The sequence below is a fragment of the Vicugna pacos genome, chromosome X, assembly GCF_048564905.1.
Source record: "Vicugna pacos chromosome X, VicPac4, whole genome shotgun sequence".
Lineage (NCBI taxonomy): Eukaryota > Metazoa > Chordata > Mammalia > Artiodactyla > Camelidae > Vicugna > Vicugna pacos.
This window is the reverse complement of record NC_133023.1, coordinates 48,465,518-48,487,214: the sequence shown is the minus strand read 5'-3', so window position 1 is coordinate 48,487,214 and position 21,697 is coordinate 48,465,518. Positions and strand designations below refer to the sequence as shown.

Below are 21,697 nucleotides of genomic sequence, written 5' to 3'. Positions count from 1 at the left end.
TTTTCATTCAGTACTTTGAATATATCTTTCACTCCCTTCTGGCCTGTAATGTTTGTGTAGAGAAATCAGCTGAAAGCCTTATGGGGGTTCCCTTATAACTCATTCTTTGTTTTTCTCTTGCTGCCTTTAGGATCATTTCTTTATCCTTGACTGTGGCCGTCTTGATTATCATATGTCTTCGTGTGGGTCTATTTGGGTTCTTCCTGTTTGGGACCCTCTGAGCTTCCTGTACTTGGATATCTGATTCCTTCTTTAGGTCTAGGCAGTTTTCAGTCATGATTTCTTGAAATACCTTTTCAGTCCCCTTTGCTCTTTCTTCCCCTTCTGAAACCTCTATTGTGCATAGATTGACATGCTTTAAACTATCCCATAGGTCCCTTATATTGTTTTCATTTTTTTTTCTCTCGGCTGTTCTGATTGGGTGCTTTATGTTGTCCTGTATTCTAGGTCCTCTGCAATATCTAGCCTGCTTTTTATAGCCTTTAGATCAGCTCTCATCTCAGCAAATTAGTTTTCCAATTTTTCTTGGCTTTTCTTTATAGCTTCAATTTCATTTTTGACATATTTTTAATCTCTAAACAGTGTCCCTTTTAGTTCCTTCAGTACTTTGATCACTCTTTTTTTGAAATCTTGATCTAGTAGGCCATCAATATCTATTTTATTGATCATTCTTTCACAGGATTTGTCTTGTTCTTCTAATTGTGAGTGGTTCCACTGCTTCTCATCTTGCTCATACTTCTCTGGCACTGTGGCTTATGGAGTATCAGTTATCTATTATGGTTTTTAAGGAGTTTATTTATCTCTCTAAAGCCCATGCAAGAATAAAACTTAAATAAGAGGATTTTAAAAGACGGGAGAGAAAAAAAATATAAAGGTTTGAAAACTGTATATAATCAGTAACAGAACAAGTTGAAGGAAAATAGTAATTAAGATGAGACATCTTTTAAAAGAATTAAAAAAGAGAAAACAGTAATATATATATATATATATAAATATATATATATATATAATTTGAAGCCCAAGTGTAATCAATAACAGGAGATCAAAACCAAAGGAAATAAAAATGAAATGAGGTGGATTTTAAAAATAATAATTATAAAAGTTTTTAAAATAAAAATTTTAAAGGGATTAAAACCAGAGATATATAGAATTGTTTAAAAAGTAAAAATATAAAAGTTAATAGAAAATATAACAGATAAAGAAAAGATAAAGAGATAGAAAAAAAAGGGGGGTATGTTCTCATGGAGACTGTTCACTCTTAATGATTTTATTGAAAGATCTTGCCCTGCTGTGTGAACTCAGCTCGTTGCTTCCAGAGGCCTTCCTTTGGTGCCCCCGGTCTGTGCTGCTCCCAGTGCACATTGGTAAGCAGATTTCACCCTTTCCCAACACTGCAGTCAGGTGCTGTGTTCCTATGCAGTGGGCAGGAAGGTGATGCCCTCTCCCAAAGCCATGATCATGCAGGTTAGGTGAGCAGGTTGTGCCTCCTCCCAACAGCATGGTAGGCTGTGGGTCACTCCCCCTTCTGATGCTGTGGTCAGATGTTGTGCTCGCACAAGTTAGGCAGGCAGGTCTCAACCCCTCCCAATACTACAGTCAGGTGCTGTGCTCTTACACAGTGAGCAGGCAGGCCATTCCCCCCCCTGACGCCATGGTCAGATGCTGCACTCTGGCAAGGTAGGTGGGCAGGTTGTGCCCCTTCCCAGCACCACTGTCAGTAGCTGTGCTTCTGCTGGGAAGGCAGGTGGCCACCCGCTGTCTCCTCACGCTGGTTGCTCCCCTGCTCTGTGCAGCTGCCTGCTCCACCTCAGGTCAGCGCTCCATAGGCAGGCTCGGGGAAGATGGCAGAAGAGCCCCGCACCTGCTCCGTGCCAGAATTCATCTCCTTATTTGTTTGTCTTGGAGGCGTGATTTCTCAGAGGTACCAGGGCAGAATGATCCTATCTGCCTCAGGCTATAAGCAAGTCTCCATCTCACCTTTGAGGCTGCTAAGCCCTTAGGTAAGGATTCAGGTTTCAACCCTGCCCCTACCTGGGTACTAAGCACTGAAGGATATGATGGCTGTGCCTGAGCCCCACCTCTCTTCTCCCAAAAACCTTTGGCAGGTTTTCAGAGATAGGTGGTATGGCACCCTTCCCCCAGGGTGCATCAGCTGTGTTGTTTTATGGAGGGCCAAGGTTGTTTTGCCCTGTATACCCGTTCATCCAGGGTGTGCAGCACCCTGCAGTCCCCCAGAGTTGCCTCTGTGCAGCCTGCCCCAGTCCTCTGCCCAGCTTGAGCAGCCAGTTCTGTCCCTCACCTGCCACTTTGCTTCTAGGGCTGGGGGTTGCGGAGACCCTTTGTGCCCATTTAACTTAGTTCTGTTGGTCAAGGGCTGTTCCGTACAGATCTAAGCCTTGGAGGTTCCCCCTTCATATTGCTGACCTCTCTGTTGGAGAGGAAGAGACCCAGGAAACAAGTGCTATTCCTCCTTTGCTGCTCCCTCCCCGCAGGACCAGTCCCACACTGTTTTGCTTTTTCTCCTTTCTTTTTTCCTTTTCTCCTACCAGATTCATGGTGTCTTTGTCTTTTGAAGAGGGCAATATTCTTTCAGAGTTCAACAGGTGCTCTGGTTGGCTGTGTGGGTCCATGGATGTGTTTTGGTGTATTTGTGGGAGAGGGTGAGCTACAAGTGTCCTACTCTGCCATTTTGGCTGATCTCCCCAAGACTGTATACTACAACTTCTTTATCCATTTTTCTGTTAATGGACACTTAGGTTTGTTTAATATATTAGCAATTATAAATAATGCAGCTATGAATATTGGGGTACATGCATCTTTTCAAATTAGTATTTTTGTTTTTTTCAATATATACCCTGAGGTGAAATTGCTGGGACAAATAGTAGTCCTATTTTCAGTTTTTTGAGAAACCACCACCCTTTATTCTACACCAATTATATTTCCACAAACATTGTATGAGGGTCCCCTTTTCTCAACATTCTTATCAACGTTTGTTACTTGTGTTCTTTTTGATAAAAGTTGTCTGACAGGTGTGCAGTGTTATCTCATGTGGTTTCAGTTTCCATTTCTCTGATGATTAACAATATTGACAACATTCTCTTGTGCCTGTTGGCCATCTGCATGTCCTCTTTGGGAAAATGTTTACTCAGGTCTTCTGCTCATTTTATAATTAGGTTGTTTGTTTTTATGAAGTTAAGTTGTATGAGCTCTTTATATATTTTGGATATTAACCTTTTATCAGTCATATTATCTGCAAATATTTCTCCCATTTGTTGCCTTTTCATTTTTTGGTGGTTCCCTCCTTAGATAGGTTTACCATTTTAATAATGTTTCAGTGTACAGTACAGAAGTATTAACTATATGCACTTTTTTTTAACTGAAGTATAGTCAGTTTACAATGTGTCAATTTCTGGCATACAGTAATGGTTCAGTCACACATATACACATATATATTCACATTCATATTCTTTTTCATTTTAAGTTACTACAGGATATTGAATATAGTTCCCTGTGCTATACAGAAAATTTTTTTTTGATTTTTATCTATTTTATATATATTAGTTAGTATTTGCAAATCTCAAACTCTCAATTTGTTTCTTCCCACCTTCTTTCCTCCAGTAACCATTCATTTGTTTACTATGACTGTGAGCCAGTTTATGTTTTATAGAAGTTTCATTAGTGTCTTCTTCTTGTGTGTGTGTGTTGTTTTTCACTCAGATTCCATATATGAATATCATATTATATTTTCCTCTCTCTTTCTTGCTCGCTTCACTTAGAATGACGATTTCCACATCCAATCATGTTGCTGCAAATAACTTTATTTAAAAAAAGGTTTTATGACTGAATAGCATTCCATTGTATGAATATATCAAAGCTTTTTTATCCAGTGATCTGTCTATGGACATTTAGGTTGTTTCCATGTCTTGGCTATTGTATATAGCACTGCTATGAACATTGGGGTGCATGTATCTTTTCAAATTTGAGTTCACTCCAGATATATGCCCAGGAGTGGGATTGATGGATCATATTGTAAGTCTATTTTTAGTTTATTTTAGGAATCTCCATACTCTTTTACATAATGGCTGTACCAAACTGCATTCCCACCAACAGTGTAAGATGGTTCCCTTTTCTCCACACCCTCTCCAGCATTTATCATTTGCAGACTTTTTAATGGTAGCCATTCTGACTGGTATGAGGTGATATTTCATTGCAGTTTTGATTTGAATTTCTCTGATGACTAGGGATACTGAGCATTTTTCATGTGCTTATTGGCCATCTGTATGTCTTCACTGGAGAAATGTTTGTTTACATCTTCTTTTATACTGAAGAGAAATAACAAAGCTGCAGGAATAACCTTCCCAGACTTCAGACAACACTACAGAATTGCAATAATCAAAACAACATGGTATTGGCACAAAAACAGACATGGATCAATGGAACAGAATAGAGAGCCCAGAAATAAACCCACAGACTTATGGACAATTAATCTTTGACAAAGGGGGCAAGAATATACAATGGAGAAAAGACAGTCTCTTCAGCGAATGGTGTTGGGAGAACTGGGCAACTACATGGAAATCACTGAAGTTAGAACACTCCCTCACACCATACACAAAAATGAACTCTAAATGGCTTAAAGACTTAAATATAAGACAAAACACTATAAACCTAGAAGAAAACAGAGGCAAAACATTTTCTGACATAAATCTTAGCAATGTTTTCCTAGGGCATTCTACCCAGGCAATGGAAATAAAAGCAAAAATAAGTAAATAGGACCTAATTAAACTCATAAGCTTTTGCACAGCAAAAGAAACCATAAGCAAAGCAAAATAACAACCTAGGGAATGGGAGGAAGTATTTGCAAATGATGCGACTGACAAATGTATAATTTCCAGAATATATAAACAGCTCATACAACTTAATAAGAAAAAAAACCCAGTACAAAAATGGACAGAAGACCTAAACAAGCAATTTTCCAATGAAGACATACAAATGGCCAATAGGCACATGAAAAAATGCTCAGATATGTTTTCAATCCCATTTTCTCTTTCTTCTGAGCTCCCTATGATGTGTAGATTGAAAAGTTTTATGTTATTCCAAATGTCTCTTTTATTTATTTATTTCTTCATTTATTTTTCTATCTGATATTTTGATCAATGGATTTCCATTATTCTATCTTCGATATCACCTGTTTGTTCTTCTGCATTGTTTAGACTGCTGTTTATTGACTTTATGTTTGCTTTCATCTCAGCAATTGCGTTTTGTGATTTTAATGGCTTCTATCTATAGTTTCTAGTTCCTTTTTTATAGTAATCTGCAGTTCTATCAATTGTCTCTCTTATTTCCTTCAGTATTTTTACTATCTCTTTTTTGAATTCAAGATCTGGTAGGCTAGAGATGTCTATTTCATTGTTTGTTCTTTAGGGGGATTTCTTTTATTCCGTTAATTGGGAGTGGTTCCTCAGCTTCTTCATTTTACTTATATTTCTCTGACTATTAATTTAGGAGTAACAGTTATCTACTCTGGTCTTGAAGGACTGTTTTTATGTAGGAACATCACTGTGTAGCCCTTGTCCATCTAATATTTTTGTTGCAAGGGCTTTTTCTAGTATTGACAGCTGCCACATATTTCTTCAGTGTGTGAGGACTGCTATCCCCTTGATAGTAGGTGTGATTGGTATTGTGGTGACCTGAGCCTGCACTGGATGTTAAGCAGGGCCCCCTCTTTGTTCTGTCATTGTTACAGCCCTTTTGGGGGCTAATCCTGCTCCTTAGTTGTTGGAGAAGAAGATCTCAGATCCATTTCTGAGTTTCTGTGTGAAGTAGGCAGTATTGAAGCTCTTCCTCTGGGAGAGGAGGGGCTGAGTATTCCTCTACAAGAGATATCCACCAGGAAGTGCTCTCTGTAGTGTTGCCTATCATCCATTGTGCATGTTCACAAAGTACACTGGTTTTGGTGCTGCCCCTAGCACTGCCTCAGCCATGGAAATGTAGGCATCCTGCCCTGGGTCCCTCAGGTGCTGTGTTCACAAAGCCACTAGGGCAGACTTTGTTGAGGTCAGGCACCAGGACCCACTGTAGTTACAAGTAGTCATACACCTGGATCAGCAGAGTACTAGAGGATTAGCCCAGACCCCAACCCCACCACCGTGAGCATATGCCCACTTTTAACACTGGACCTGTCCCAGCCACACACCAGTATTCTGCTTGGATGTCCTGCAGACTGAGTTTGCAAAGGCACCAGTGACATAAATCTTCAAAACCACCTGGGATAAGTCTCAAATTTCAGCCCCATTTCTGATGTCATGTGGCCCCTGGTAATGGTCTGAGGTTTCAGCCCCACCTGCACTTGGGGTCAACCTGCCAGCAATTATGCCCTTCCAGAGCAAGCCATAAAGGAGACTGCTATGTCAGGATCCTAGCCCTCCTTTCATGAGAGTGTATTAACAATGAGGCTTTTATGCCAGGACCATGCTCTGTGACCTTACAAAACAGGAAGTTGCTATGTTGGAGTCTTGTTCCTCCCTCCATGAACACCAACAATGGGGTTTTTTTATGGAGAACTGGGGCTCCTTTTCACATGCACCTAGTTTCAGCCCATACCACATTCCAGACCCTTCAAGCTGTCTCTGTACAGCCAACCCGTCTTCTCCCAGGGTCTATTCTCTGAAGTGTGAGTTTCAGCACCCAGTTCTGGCATGTTCCAGCAGGCTCACATCTCAGCCTGGGGACTGCACAGATCCTCTGTGCCAATTTCTCTCTGTCCTATTTGCTGCAAGGTGGCTGCTGTGCTCTGAGTTTCTGAAGCTCCCTTTCTGTCCCAGCTAATCTCCCTGCTAGTGAAGAGGCTTCCCAGGTCAGAGTATTTTACTCTTTCACTGCTTCCTCCCTGGGGTACAGGTCCTGTCCAAATTCTTTTTTTTTTTTTGATCCTACACATTTACATAGAGATTTTTCTTGTAGCTCCACTTGTGTAAGATCTTCTGCCAAAGATCAGTAGGTATTCTGTGAGAACTGTTTCACATGTAGGTGTATTTTTGATGTATTTGTGGGAGAAAGTGAGCTCCACATCCTTCTATTCCACCATCATGAAGTCCCTCTGAAATATCTACATTAATTCTAGATATTTCATCCATACAGTATAACCTAAGAAGGTTTTATCACCACTTATTTAACAATGTTTCCCATGTAATTTAATATACCAAACAAAACTAATTAGTTTCTTTGGGAAACATCTCTTGGGATGTTTCAGGGAACATTGAAGCATCCCAAAATTAGCTGGAGGTTAAAAAATTTTTATTTAGTATTTGACTTCGGGAAGCGTGTCAAAGATATTAAAAGGTTTTAAAACTCTTGATCAATTAGGATCGTAAGTCACTGTGAAGTGATATAATTATTCATTCAACCAAATAGACAATAAATGATTTTTAAGGCAGATACATATCATTTAGAAGGCAAAGAAACTTACAACCTGTTATCTAAAGTAGCTTAACATTCCCAGAAAACTTTGTTCTCTTAACAGAGAGAGAAAACCAAACTCATCTTGCACTAGTCCATCCTTAATAACAAAATTCATTTACCTAATTAGATTTAATCTAACCCCAGCTTGACTTTGTACAAAACCCTTTTCTCAGGATTCTGTTTTTACAAATTTCCCACAACTTTCTGTATCTACATTAGTTTATCCCTTATTTTCTTCCTCATCCAGAAACAACCAGCTTTAGTTGAAAAATCACTTTCTTCCCCTAAACAAAATGTGTTTCCATTCCTCATACCATCTTTTGCTGAAAATACACATCCTACTTTCCTTGCATACTGAAATATTACCCTTATTATCCAGGAGTTTTAATTACATGTATAACAATTCCTACCCTTAAAAACCTTAATCTCTAGCAAAAATTGACAAGCAAGTAATTGTGAACTCTGTCATACCAACATTTCCTGATTGGCAAACTTAACAATATTCCATAACCTCTAGAAACATACATTTTTCTCATACCATAATTTATTTCCTCAATGTGATACAAGACATGTGTTTAATAAGCCCAAATATCTCTAGTTTCCCTGTTAGAAAGAGACAAAAGTAGATAAATAGTGAATTCTATGATTTAACTTAGTAACACTCAAAAGTTTCAAGTTACCAAAATCTGGAGAAACTATTTTAGTTAGACATAATGAAAACATAATTATTCCTAAAGAGTTCACCTGAAAACCCTTACTTCATTTATGTGTGTTTTATAACCTATGAAAATATTATCATATCTAGTTAATTTTTTCCTGCTGACAAACTCTGCAACAGACACAACATGATTTACTGACCTTTAGTAAACCTAGGTACAATAAAAGTAAGGCATGTCTGTATTGGTTAAACCAACAAGCTTAAGCTAGCTTTAGTACTAGATAGCAGTTTAATTATTGAGTGCCTCCTAGATCACATGGACCTGAAATTCATTCTGGTCAGTTTTGTTTATATTTAGAAATATTTAATTTTCTAAGCACTTGTTTTTAAGTCAATTAAATAGAACTCTTTTATAAATTTAATTTTGATAATATTATCTACAGGTAAAGACATATATGTGTATTGTACACACAGACATATAAACAGACAAAACTAGAGAACTCAGCTTCACTTTAACAATTATGAATAAAGTATTACAATATAAACTCACTAGTTTATAAATAACAATTGGAATAAGTTAAATTTATTTAATCAAATGACTAAGGCTTTACTATTTTTAGAAAAGACTATCAAGAACTGTATTTGTCCTTGATAAATGCTTAAAGAAGCTATGAATTAGATTTTGGATGAGGGAGCCTTTCTAGAGGTTTGAGTTTACATGGGCCTTTTGTTCCACTTTGGTTTCAGGTTTTACCTGATTGAGCTTATTAGGCTTAGCCTCAGGTCATTGTGGGCTGTTTTTACCGTTCTGATTTGTAGATATTTGCAAGACAAAGACTGTTGCTTTTAATTTCCCACATAACTGGTCTGCCACCTAAATGATATTAAAAGATTGATTTGCCCAAATATATTTTCTTTAATTTACCTTTTTTTTATATCAGTGAGAAGATTTCCAACTAAACTGAAAATCGAGTTCTGTGTTCTAGAACTTTAGGGTTCAAATATATCATACCTTCAAATGTTTGCACAAGGCATTCAACAAAGGCCTTCTTTCTGAGTGCACAGTTTAGACCCAGAGTAAGAATTTCTCTTATTACTTTTATTAGCCCTTGAATATTAGCTTCCAGTTTTTATTTCATATTGTGTGGGCTCAGGTAACCTTGTAGTTTATTTTATTATGTTTAATTAATATTGCCTGGGGGCAGATTTATATGTCCTATCTTATAATACCTGGCAGGGGAATCATTTCCCAGTGAAGCACAATGTCTATCCCACAATATAATTAGGCAAAAGAGACATACTCATCTTGTACAAAGCCCATTTAAATATACCAATTTATACAAACTTTCATATCAATTCTATAAACTTTTGTACCTTTAACTTTAGTTTCCATTAGGACATGTAGATAAATAATGTGGCATGTCATGTCAGTAAACAAAGGATATTCCTGAGGCCATCAAGCCAGCAGCCATTTCACCCACCCCCAACTGTGCACAATGAGGAGATTCAGGACAGAAAAAAGTAGAATACTGGCCCTAGATAGTTAAGTTGCATATCAAAGGAATGATGTCAATGGGCCCAGACCCTTGGATCTTCCATACATAGAAAAGCATTAAATTCACTAACTTGAGATGTCTGCTTTGCTTTAATTAACAGTAATATTTTGATGTTCTACTTAGTTTTTGTTGCAAAACTCCTGTGTATCCTGTGCTCTTCTGTTACCTCTTTGAGACAGTCCCTCAGAGATGTGTGAGAGGGGTTTGTCTGCCAAATAAAACATAACTCTCAACTTTTAAGTTGTGCATTTTTTTTCAGTTGACAGACCCCATCAATAAGCCTTGGTTTTACAAGTCCAGAAACATTTATTTGTATCCCCTAACCTATTTATCTATTTTTGTATAAAAGTCTCTGCGATCTTCAGTGAGGGCTTTAACCCACGGACTCAGGCCCTTTTGTCAACTTTTAAACTTGTTTAAATGGCTTGTTGCCCCAAGCAATATTTGATCAGGTATCTCTGTAATTTTCTTTCAGCTATATATTAACTGGGGTAAATACAGCAGACTTGTTTGAGGCCCTTTAATGTTGGGGACCAATAGGGATCCCTTTGGCCCATCCAATCTTATGTAGTGTTGTATCAAAACCTTTTGTTTTAATCCCATTAATGCTCATTTTATTTATCCCATTTCTTAACAAATATCTAGAGATTTATTTATCCTTTTGGGACAAGTCTCTAAAATTTCCACTTTTTTGGAAGAAGTTGCTAGACTTTCCTCTCAGTTGTTTCTTATTTCCCTGTTAATCAACCCAATTAATGTTAATTATTCTAATATTCTTATTAGGATCTGTAAGATCCATTAAGTTGAAGCTTTCTAAACCATTTTATTTTGTTTGTTTTAAACTGAGGGAGTTCTTTGGTTAGTATTTATGTATATGTGTATGTGTGTGTGTGTGTGTGTATATATATATATATATATATATACACACACACACATATTTATATCTTTTAATCCATCTTCTAATTTGTTTTTCATAGGTACCAATAACACAGATGTTTATACTGAGAGGTCTCTAAAATCTTACCAATTTAGAAGTTCCTCCAATTTAAAGGATCCATCATCTGGACATTGATGAGACACATCTAAATAATGACTCAACCCATTAAGATGCAAGAGGCATCCCCACAAAAGTGTGCAAGGGATGCAGCCTACTCAAGATCTAGGAAGTTTACCTCCAAAAGTAGTCTAAGAAAGTAAAGGCCTTTCTTGTACATGTGGGCACAATGGAAGTCAAGATAACAAAAGGCCGAGATTTGGCACACCCAGACAAAAAGTCTGCTCAGAATCCCAGTTTATTCCATTGGCTGTCAAATGTACACCATATGTGTACCTTTTCTATGGGAGACCAAGCTCTCAAAACACACACACACACCCCCCTAAGAAGATCAGGTAGAATATTTACACCTCAGACACAGAGAGAAATGCAGTTTCCCCCTAGAAAGACGTTTGTTTCTTTAAGGTCAGAATTCTGAAAAGATATTTTATCAAGCTGATTTTTTCTAGCTACACATGCAAAAAATATATATATTTTGGAATGTCAAAAGAATCTCAATTTAGCCATCTTTAGTGTGAGATTTCCTTTAATTTCCAATTAAGAAACTACTTATAAATATAAATTCTGTATGTACATAATAAAATCTTCCCAGTGTCTTCCAACTGAGGAAAACTCAGGTACCTTTCCTTGAAACTAAGGTTTAAGGAAAATCCACACCTCCAGAGAGGTGTTTACCACTACTGAATAAAACTTAGAATTATTGGCCAATAATGGGAGATTTAAGACCCAGGAAAAACTCACCCAAATTCTTCTGGACTCTCTGAGGAGGCTCACAGGCACAATGGTGCCTCTGCTGATACCAAAACTCTGATTCCTTGTAGAGTTCAGCTGAAGGAAAGAAGTCCATTCTGGATCACTTCATCAGTCACCAAAACTACAGGCTAAAAAAAAAAAAAACCCAAGCACCCTAAAAGTTGAGAATTATATTTTATTCAGTGATCATACTGAGACTATGGCCTGGGAAGGCAGTTTCTCCCATAGCCCTGAAGAAATGTCCCGAAAAGGTATGGGTGGAGCAAGGATATATGGAAGTTTTTCTTAAAAAATAATTTAGTCAAGCATAAAAAGATTACTGCCAATACCCTAAAAAGAGACATCATTTCAAGTCAATGATTTTTAGTGCTCTTCTACGTACAGGAAGATGCAAGAATCTGGGTTCACTGAAATTATTCCTTAGATATACATTTTAATTACCTAGGGCTAGTACCCAAAGCACAGAATGCTTCCAGTTTTACTCCATTCTAAATTCCTGTCAGAGTACACTGTTGGTGGGTGACTGTAAGCTTAATGGTTTGATCCTTGTAAAACTGGAATGACAGGCAACGTTCTTTATTTATAGAGATTTTACTTCTGTTATCTCATTTGATCTTTCTAGTGTCCCTGCTCTATTGTTATCATCACTACTATCCTATTTTATTACCTTTCTGCCTACAAATGATACTCATAATCATACTCAGAAACAGCTAGGACAGTAACTATTGTCCTTATTTTGCAGCTGAAGAGATTGAGCCCTGTCTGAGGATACAAAGTGAGTTAGTGGTAGATGAAGGATCAGACACAAGGAGCCTGACCATGATGTCAGTGCCGGGTCTATATTGCCTTTCACCCCATCCTGAGGTCTCAAGAATTTTTGAGCCAATTTTTCCCTAGTCTTCTTGCTGCTGTACATTTCAAAGCTGGTGGCACAACCTATCGGATGTGAAGGAAAATATAGTCATGTTTTGCCAACTAAATTGCCAACTATTCTGGCCTCTCTCCTCTGCCCCCCACCCTTTTAACTCCTACATGCCCTATGGATTCCACTCTTCTTTCCTAGTGGCCCCCTAGCTGAGTGCAAGGTAGGGGAGAATCTCCACCTCCCAGATGTTCTGCACAGCTTGAGGGGAGATGGAAGTGGACACCTTCATTAAGATGGCCTCTCCTGCCTCACTCATGAGGCTATCCTTGCTCTCCTTTCTCAGAGAATCTGAGGAAAATTTGACCCTTCAATGTTGTAAGGTGGGAGAGGGGCATGGGCTGGAGGCAAGAACCTCTCACAAGAGGGGTCATGGATCAGGTCCAATGATTCTAGCTTCATTCTGAGACTCTTGGAGAGGCCTGTGGCATTTCCTGAGACAAAAAGGTGTGTACCAGACAATGGCTACTGTGGTGACATCTCATTGGGGTCCTGAAGGGGGCTTGAAATGGAGGGCTGGCAGATGTGCTCTGCTTCATGCTCCTGATGTTACATCATGGCACCTCAATGGTTCCTGGTGGAAAGGAGGCAGACTTGAAGCTCTAGGAAGTGGTCTTGAAGACTCCCTTGCTTGCTTCAGTGGATGTGAAGAGAGGACATGCCTTCCATCCCTCTGCCTTGATTGAGGAAATTCACAGCTTTCTAAGGGCACTCTGTCAATATTTGCTCACAAAACCATGGTCTTTTTCCAACCTCTGGTGTGCCCTCTCTGTGGGTTAGCCATATTGAATAAGGAGGCAAAATGACAACCACATGACATTAAGACCCAGTCAAAAAAGCCTGCTGAGGTTTTTGTTTGTTTTATTTTGTTTTCCTGCAGGGGGACAAAGGAAGGCTGCCAAGGCTAGAATGCTAGCACTGAGAGGATACTAAACTAGTGCAGGTTTATCCAGACTAATATTAAGATTGTGTTGACCTAAAACAAATAGACTGTCAGCTATTGCTCCAACAAAAATGGATTTATTCTGGATCAATAAAGAATTGCAGTTCAGGGTATGCAACCATAGTGAGCCATGTGCAATTCCTCCCAACAGGGAAACGATAACTCTTTTAAAGAGGGGAAGAGGAAGTTGGGAGGAATAAAGTAAATAAAGAGTTCATTGGAAGCTGGGAGTTTGAAATATAGTGGCTTTTCATTGACCAAAACCTGACAGTCTCTCATTGGCTGTGCTCATGCTAGACAAGAAGAGAAAGTCTTTCTTCTTCCTGTAGGCCCTCTGCTTTTATCATAGTGTATGAGAATTCTCCCTTCTGGCCTCCCAACTCTATTTTAATTGAAATTTCTCTTTATTAATTTTTACATTTCCCCATTTTGATCAAGATCCTTATCTGAAAGCATCACTGATCAAGGGTCAGATTTTCTGGTTTTAGCAGCTTTCTGTCACTCAGTGCCAGAAGGGAATTTCTCTGGGTGTAGTATCCCATGTTACAAGAAAGATGCACTGTTTGGAAATCTATTGGGGTCACATTAGAATGACAAGGAGGGGTAGGAGGGAGAGATTTCAGGCACTTTTTATCGAAAGGCCAAATGTTATCAAGATCATAGACATTGGCGATTACCTGAAACAGAATGTCATCATCATAGGTTTGGTGACAAACTTCCAACAGATCTAGTCTGGATACTTGGGAAAGCTATCACATCAGATGCTATAGGCTTCAATTCTGAGAAATCTTTGCTTTTGGGTCAAGAGATGATGTGCAGGTCCAGTCAGGGTTTGGTGTTTTCATTAAGTGTGTCAGGTGAATCTAAGAGTCTATTATTTGGAGTTTGGTGGCACAAAGGTTGGTTAGCAGTACCTGATGGTGGTATCTCCAGTGAGGTTTAAAGGGAATTCTTCTGGAGGTTTCTTTTCCAATAGACAAAATCTCCAGATTGCAAGGCATGATGCTTAAGGTCTTCATCTCCTGAGGGTGCACTGTGAAATGATTGATCTACCAAACCATTGTAAATTTTAATAGAACCAGTTAGGTCTTTGCAATAGTGGAGTATCTCTCCTTTTATTATTTGTTGTTCAAAAGGCACAGGATACAACTGCACTGGGCATCTCTTGACTGCCTCAAAAATGAGAGTTCATAAGTTCCAAAAGGGATGGACTTGAGATTTAGAAGGACCAAAGGCAATCCTTTTGGCCAAGGCATTTGGAGGACCTCTACAAACTTTTCCAAGTGAGACTTAACACTATTGGTGCTTTCAACTAAACCAGAGGATTGAGAGTGGTAAGCAGAGTGAAACTGCTGTAAAATTGGCCAAACAGCACAGGCTTGATGAAATACCTAGCCAGTATTTTACTGGGTTCCTCAACCACTATGAAGTTCAAGAGGAGTTCCTCAGATAGGGATAATATTCTCCAAAAGGACTTTAGCAATAGAATAGACAGTAGACAGTACGAGGGAAGACCTCAGTCTAGTGTGAAAACATACAGACCATGACTAAAACATTTATACCCATAAGATGTTGTATGAAACATCGTATGAAATCCATTTACCAGAGTTCAAATGGTGCATTAAGCAGTTTAAAATGTCTGGGAGCAGTAAGAACAGGCTCCACTGGGTTGTAGTTTGAACAAGCAAGACAAGTGAGGTAGGTACTTTTTGTGGCTTTGTTAATGTTTCCCCACTAATATTGATTCACAAAGGCTATCATTTTGTCAGTAGACTGATGGTTTAATGCAGTACAGTGGCTAGGAGTGGGAACTTCAGAGTCTCTGGTAGGATGGGTTATTATTTGCTCCAAACTAGAGGTTTCTCTTTTTAGCAAACCAACAATAGTTGAATTTACAATCTTGTTTTCCTTTTTCTCTGGCCAAATTGTCGGGCTACTCTAGCCAGTTTTTCTAAGTTATCATTTGAGGAAATATCCCTTTGGACAATGACAGTGGTTTGATTTTTGTTAGTCCCTTTAAGGGCAACATTCCTAGTGGAAATTCCAACACAATATTTCCATAATGTTTCAGAGAGCCTAGTTTAGAACTATGCCCCAAAATCTTAATTATAGCTAAAGTGGCAGGTAAGGTATTGCATTCAATGATCCAGAACATAAAGGTCATTTTAAGTTTATTTCCACTGGACATAAGGAAGCCACAACACTCCAAAATAAAGAGCCACTCCAACAGTATATGGACTATTAGTATAAATATGGGTAGTTTTGCCCTTGGTTAAACTACAAGTCCATGTAAGAGCATATCAATTCAGCCTATTGGGCCAAAGTAGCCATAGGAAAAGATCCTACTTCAACAACATCAAAAGGAGTTATAATAGCACACCCATTGTCACCTTTTAAGTAAGAACCATCAGTGAAACATTAAAAGTCAATGTTATCCAATGGGATTTCCTGTAGAGACTCTCAAAGATTCAGAAGGTGGTTAATCAGAGTTAAACTATCCTGAGGGACTTCATGGGTGACAGAGGAGAAGACTATTTGGGCTAAGGTTATTACAAGGTAAAAGAATTATGTGAGGAGCAGTTAACAAAAGAACTTCATAGGAGGTGAGGTGGCTGACTGAGGAATTTGAGTGTGATGAGAATTCAGGAGAGCTTCTACTGCATGAGGTACAAAAACGGTTAAAGGGGACCCCACAATGAGTTTCTTGGAGGGTTTTCTCCAAGCCATAAGGTCCAACCACTGGCTACAATATCTTATGGGTCAATGGTGGTCCCCCTGTGTTTGGATGAATACCCCAAGGGCATTCTCTTCCTTTTCATGTGCAAAAAGGAAAAGGGGAATCTGAGGACTGGGATGCCCAGTGGCAGTTGGGTTCATCAAACACTCCTTTAAGGCCTTGAAGACTATGTCATTTGACTCCTCCCATAATGGTAGGGGTTGTTACTGTTGAATAAAACATATAGAGGCTTCCATAAGAGAGAAATTTGGAATCCAACTTGAACAATAACCAACAAACTAGAGAAAACCTCATAGTTGGTGCTTAGTTTTGGGTTTTGGGAAACTTAGGACACCATGAAGTCTATCAGGATCTAGGTGTAGCTAGCCCTTGTCCTGATACCAGATGCCCTAAATTGAACTTGGGTTTGGGCAAACTTCAGTTTTTCTTTATCAGTCTTGTGTCCCTTTAGTGATAAAAGCTTTGCAAGTAGATGCTGTCTTCCTGTGAGGAGACCTGAGAAGTAGAGCAAAGAAGCCAATTATTCACACATTGCAACAAATGAGAACCCCTAGGGAACTTTATATCTTCCAGATCAGCCTTCAGGATTTGGGAGAAACAAGGACTCTCAGAAATCCCAAAGGCATTACTGTCCAGGTGAATTGTTTTTCATTCCCAGTGAAGGCAAAAGGCATTGACTAGCTTCATCACCTGGATTGCTGAAGAGTTCACTGCTTAAATCAATTACAGTAAATAATTAGCTTCCAATGGGAATGTATGTTAGTAACCTGTGAGGATAAGGAACAACAGGGTGTCAGGGAATTGCGATGTTGTTTGTTGGACAGACCTCCACCCTCAGCCCTTAAGTTTTCTCTCCAGTAAAATGGGATAGTTCCAGAAACTAGTACAAGGGATAATGAGGCCCTGAGCCTTGTAATCTTCCACTATGGGCTTTATGCCTTGAAGGGCCTCTTTACTTAAAGATTATTGTTTAATTTTGGGAAGAGGTTTTGAGGGCGCTATTTGAATCTTGATGGGTAGTGAACTGTGAATTTTGCCAACTTCATTTAAATAATTTGCCTGTAAGGAAAGTAGTAGCTGGTTCAAAAGGGTCAAATGATCATTGTTTCCAGAATCAGCTCTAGTACAGTCAGAAACAGTAAACAAAAGATGTCAAAGTGTCACTTACTTCATCTGATTGGTTACTTTGATGAGTACTGTCAAATTCTAGAATTGTTTTCCCCTTTATGGAGAAAGAAATTCTGACACTATAATTCTCTAAGAACTTTCAGCCTAATAAATGGGTGGAGGCAGAGAACTAAGGAGAAAAGGGTGTGTATCTCTCAAAGGACCTAAACAAAAGGGAATAGGTTCAGAGACAGGAACCGCTTGAGATTCATTAGAGATCTCCACTATTTGAACAATTTTAGTGCTCCTAGGAAGAGGCTGTTTTATAGTAGTGGGGTTGAACACTGAGAGTGTGGCTCCAGTGTCAGTTAGGACAGGAAGAGATTCATCCCCAATCTGGAGACATGTTCCTCAAGGCAATTACAAGGCCTCCCTCTTAATGGGAATGGGAGGAGCTCCTTTGGTTCCTTGGGGCACCATCACTGAAAATTGGGAAGATGCTGGAGAGGCTAGTTAGAAAGATGAAAGCACCAGAAGTGCTTAAATTTGTCACAATCTCTTTGCCACTGCCCTGGCTCTTTGCAATAATGGCAGGAACTAGGAGGGTTTTTAGGTTTTGTTTAGGAGCATTCCTTTGCTACAGTTGAAGTTTAAGAATTTTGGCAGCCTTCCTTAGAGGTGATTCATCTAGACTGCAAGAGAGCTGGTTTGACAGATTAACTACATCTGAAGTGGACATAGTTTCTCATTTCACCCTGGTCCTTTTTACTAGAAGGGAAGGGTCCCAGTTTATAAACAGAAAGTTAAAATTTGCCTGGGTGAAATCAATATCTGAAAGAAGACCAGAGTTTTCTTTCAAAACAGTGTGAAGTGGATTGGAATAGTCATGAGCAGGTTCCTCAGACTTTTGTGTGAAAGCCTGAATTTTGTTCGAATCAACAGGCTTTGGAAAAGCTCTAAGAATTGCCAAGTAAATTTGCCTAGTGATTGATGGAGCCTGATCATATAAGTTAGAGGGCTGACCTCCCAGTTGTAATTGTAGAGATATTTCAGGATTTTCCTAGTTAGTGGTTGTCATCCAATGCCAAGCTAGCCTTCACTAACAAACATATAAACTATCTGATTTAAATCATAGAAGCCAGGTTGATACATTGAATGACTATATTTAATTTTCCAGCAAGTTTGTGAGACTCTTCGGTTTCCCTGGGAAAATCTCTGACTATGACTTGCAGTTCAGCTTTAGTCCCAGCAATATAAGAAATTAAATGTTTGGCTCCTGGATCCTCATAAGTCTTAATCTTAAAAGGTCAGGTTCTGACAAGTTCAGAGTAAAAGGGTGTGGGGAGAGTTTTACAGAAAACAGAAGTTTGATGAGGGAATTAGTAAGAGGGGCAGAATTGAGGGTTAGTGGAGGTTTTGGCTGTGCAGAAGGAAAGGAGGGGGTTCGTGTCAGGTATGGAGTCTGGCCATGAGGAGTGGAGAGAGGGACAGAGACAAGATGGCATCAAAAGCCAAGCCTGAGTCAAAGAAGCCAAGGAAGAAAATCCTGAGATTTTTGGGAGCCATTTTATTGTTCTTTGTTTGCCTCAGTTAATCTAAAAATATTATTTTCCAGGGATGAAATTATATATTCCTGATAATGTTAGGAAATCTCAAAATACAAATGGAAATAAGCATTCCACTCAGTTCTGGAAAGTTTTGAGCTACTGTAGTCCAATTCAGTTCTGAGGAAATTATGCTTGGAGATTTCATAAGTTTTCCATAATTGTCACTAATATTCTAAATTGCCTTTGGTCAGGTTGGCACATTTAGTTAAAAATGCACATGAGAAAGGAGCATGGTTTTTAAACGTAAAATTGCTGGAGTCCCTGTAGGGGAAGGTGCCCTCAAAATACTTAGATTACTTGGGTCCCATTTCTCAGAGGTTTTTCTCTAGAGTAAAGGACAATTTTCAAATAGCTCAATTGGCTTACAGCACTAACAGCTCAATACAAACAGTTTACAAGTGTGAATACCAGCCAATTCTAAGGAAACAGCCTGGCCCTAAAGGAGTGAGGCCAAAAGCTTTTTCAGCTAGTTTCTGGATAACAGCTCCTATTCCAAAGGAACAGGCTGAGGGCTGAGAAACAGTCACAGTTTCGGAGAAGCAGCCCCTGTTTCTGAAGAAATTTGGCTGAAGACATTTTTAGCCAGCTTCTGTTGAAACAGTCTGAACTTAAAATCAGACCAAAGTGTCAAACAAATACTCAAATACAGAACCAGGATGTACTGGAAAGATGAAACCTTATAATAGATCATGAATAAAGCCTGGAGAGCTTCAAAAACAAAGAGGGCATGAGCTTGGATCCAGGAGAAACACATACCTTTAAACTCTAGGTTTGGTGAGAAAAAGCAGTAAGCAAAATGGGCTCAATTGTGGGTATCACACCTGTTTGCTCACTAACTTCAGTGCTGTCACAGGGAGGGAGTCTTCTCTGGTCCTTGCATGAGCCACTGAAATGTCATCCTGAAATGAAAATACTTCCAGATGTTTCTTCAGCAAAGATGGGTTTATATTCAGGATCAGCAGAAAATTGCAATCTAGAATCTGTAATCATGGTGTGCCAAGTCCAAACCCCTGCACAACAAGGGAAGGACTATACTTTTGTAGAGGTGAAAAGAGCATTGGGAGGGCTCTAGTAAATGAAGAGTCCATGGCTTCTCATTGACTAAGTACTTGCTTGGAAAGAAAGGTGTCTTTCTTCCTTTTGGGCTCTGCTATCACCACAGGTCCTAAAAGCAACCTCTTTTAGTGTCTGGTCTCTATTTCATTGACATTCATGTTTATTAGTGTTTCATACCTGTGCCATCCAAACTATTAACTTCTCCCAACACTTAATCCTCTAGGGATGAATAATACAGTTGAAAGCATCCTGTACTATGTCATAGTGTCTTAGGAGTATTGAGGAGGAACTTGAAGAATGTAGGCCAAGGAACTATTTTTATCTTTTTTACAAAGGCATCATGGCAAGTCTATAGTCAGATAAACCTACCATTTGCTAGTTGTGTGACCTTGAGTAACTCATTTGTCCTTTCTGACCTTGGTTTCCTTGCTGCAAAATGGGCTACTATCTACCTTAGGGAGTAGTTGTGAAAATTGAATGACATAGTATGCACAAATATACTTAGAAGGGTACCTTGTGCATAACAGATTGTCCATAGATAATTCACAGAAGTTAGTTACTTTTGTCTTTTACCACTTGGAGGTCAGGATTTTGGAAAAGAAAGAAAGATTTGGGATGAAAACAGCTGACTATGTTGAAATCAAAGAAGATTTGGACTTGATCTTAGCTAAGATGTGCTTCTGGCAAGAGAAAGTTTCTCTCTCTCTCTCTCTCATTTTCATTCTTTCACACATACACATACTTTTTCTTAGTATTTTGTTATGTGCTTTATGTACATTATTTCACTTCTTCATGCTGGTAACTTTACAAAGTAGGTATTATCACTATCCTTTTTATGCAGATGAGGAAACGGAGACTCAGAAAGACGAATTCATTCACCCCTGGTGTCACATTGAGTAAATGTTAAAGTCTATAGCAAATTCAGTATCCTCAGTTCCCCCATCCCAATACTAACTAAACATACATAAAATGCCCAAAAAAGGAGAAACATATGCTATTTTCTTTCAATCAGTTGCTTGATTTTCATATTCTCCACTGCCTGGTGTCTTTTAGGCTCTTGGTAGTTGGATCTTTGCTTGCATTTACTGATGATACATGGTAACCCTGTCTGGATTTGGGTGCTGGACCACATGATATTTTAAATTGGAATTTCTGCTGTTTAAGCCATGTGGTGGCCCATTGCCCATCCCCACTGAATATCTAATTCTTATTAATTTTTGCAGACTTTCTCTCCCCCAGCTGAACCATCACCAAGGACTCCATCCCTCAAAATCCTCCTGGAAAAATGCCACTCTCTGCCCATCTCACAGAGCTTTCCCAGAGAGCTAGATCAAGTGGGCTGGAGGAGACCTAGGAAGCTTTTCACAGGTATGCCTTTTTTGCCCTGGTTTCTGAGGCAGGAAATGCTTGGCAGGCCTCATGCATTCACAAATTGTGTGATCATTTACCTTCCTTCCCCCTTAATCCCTCCTTTTAGCTCCCCAGTACTCTCTTTCTCATTGGTATCTGAAAATTCACTGTTAGCAATGCCTTGGTATAGACATGCTCTTTCAAAATGCAAATATCCTTATTTGGGGGGGGCTTTAATCTCAAAACACTCAAATATTCCATCTTCTCAAAGCCTCATTTTTCCCAGACCCTCTGTTCCTAATACTTTTCAGGTCTCATAAACTCCCCCCACCCTTTTCATAGTGCTCTTATATACACCCTCCTGGCCTCAAAGGGACCAGTCCCATAATTCCCACCTCCCAGGTGATCATTCTAGCCCTATCTCTCTGGCATCTTGCTTAACTTACTCTCTGTGGGCCCCAGGTCCTAACCCCTTCACTGGCTACTGACCATGGAA

The 21,697-nt window shown here is 39.1% G+C and overlaps 1 protein-coding gene across 1 annotated transcript in view; it reads left to right on the top strand.

The window, feature by feature from the left end:
• The window catches only part of ARHGEF9 (Cdc42 guanine nucleotide exchange factor 9), a 293,132-nt gene that overhangs the window by 9,155 nt on the left and 262,280 nt on the right, over positions 1–21,697 (top strand). Inside the window, exon 2 of the mRNA XM_072956524.1 lies at positions 21,075–21,219. Coding sequence (XP_072812625.1) covers positions 21,075–21,219 — 145 coding nt within the window. The remainder of the gene's footprint in view (positions 1–21,074; positions 21,220–21,697) is intronic.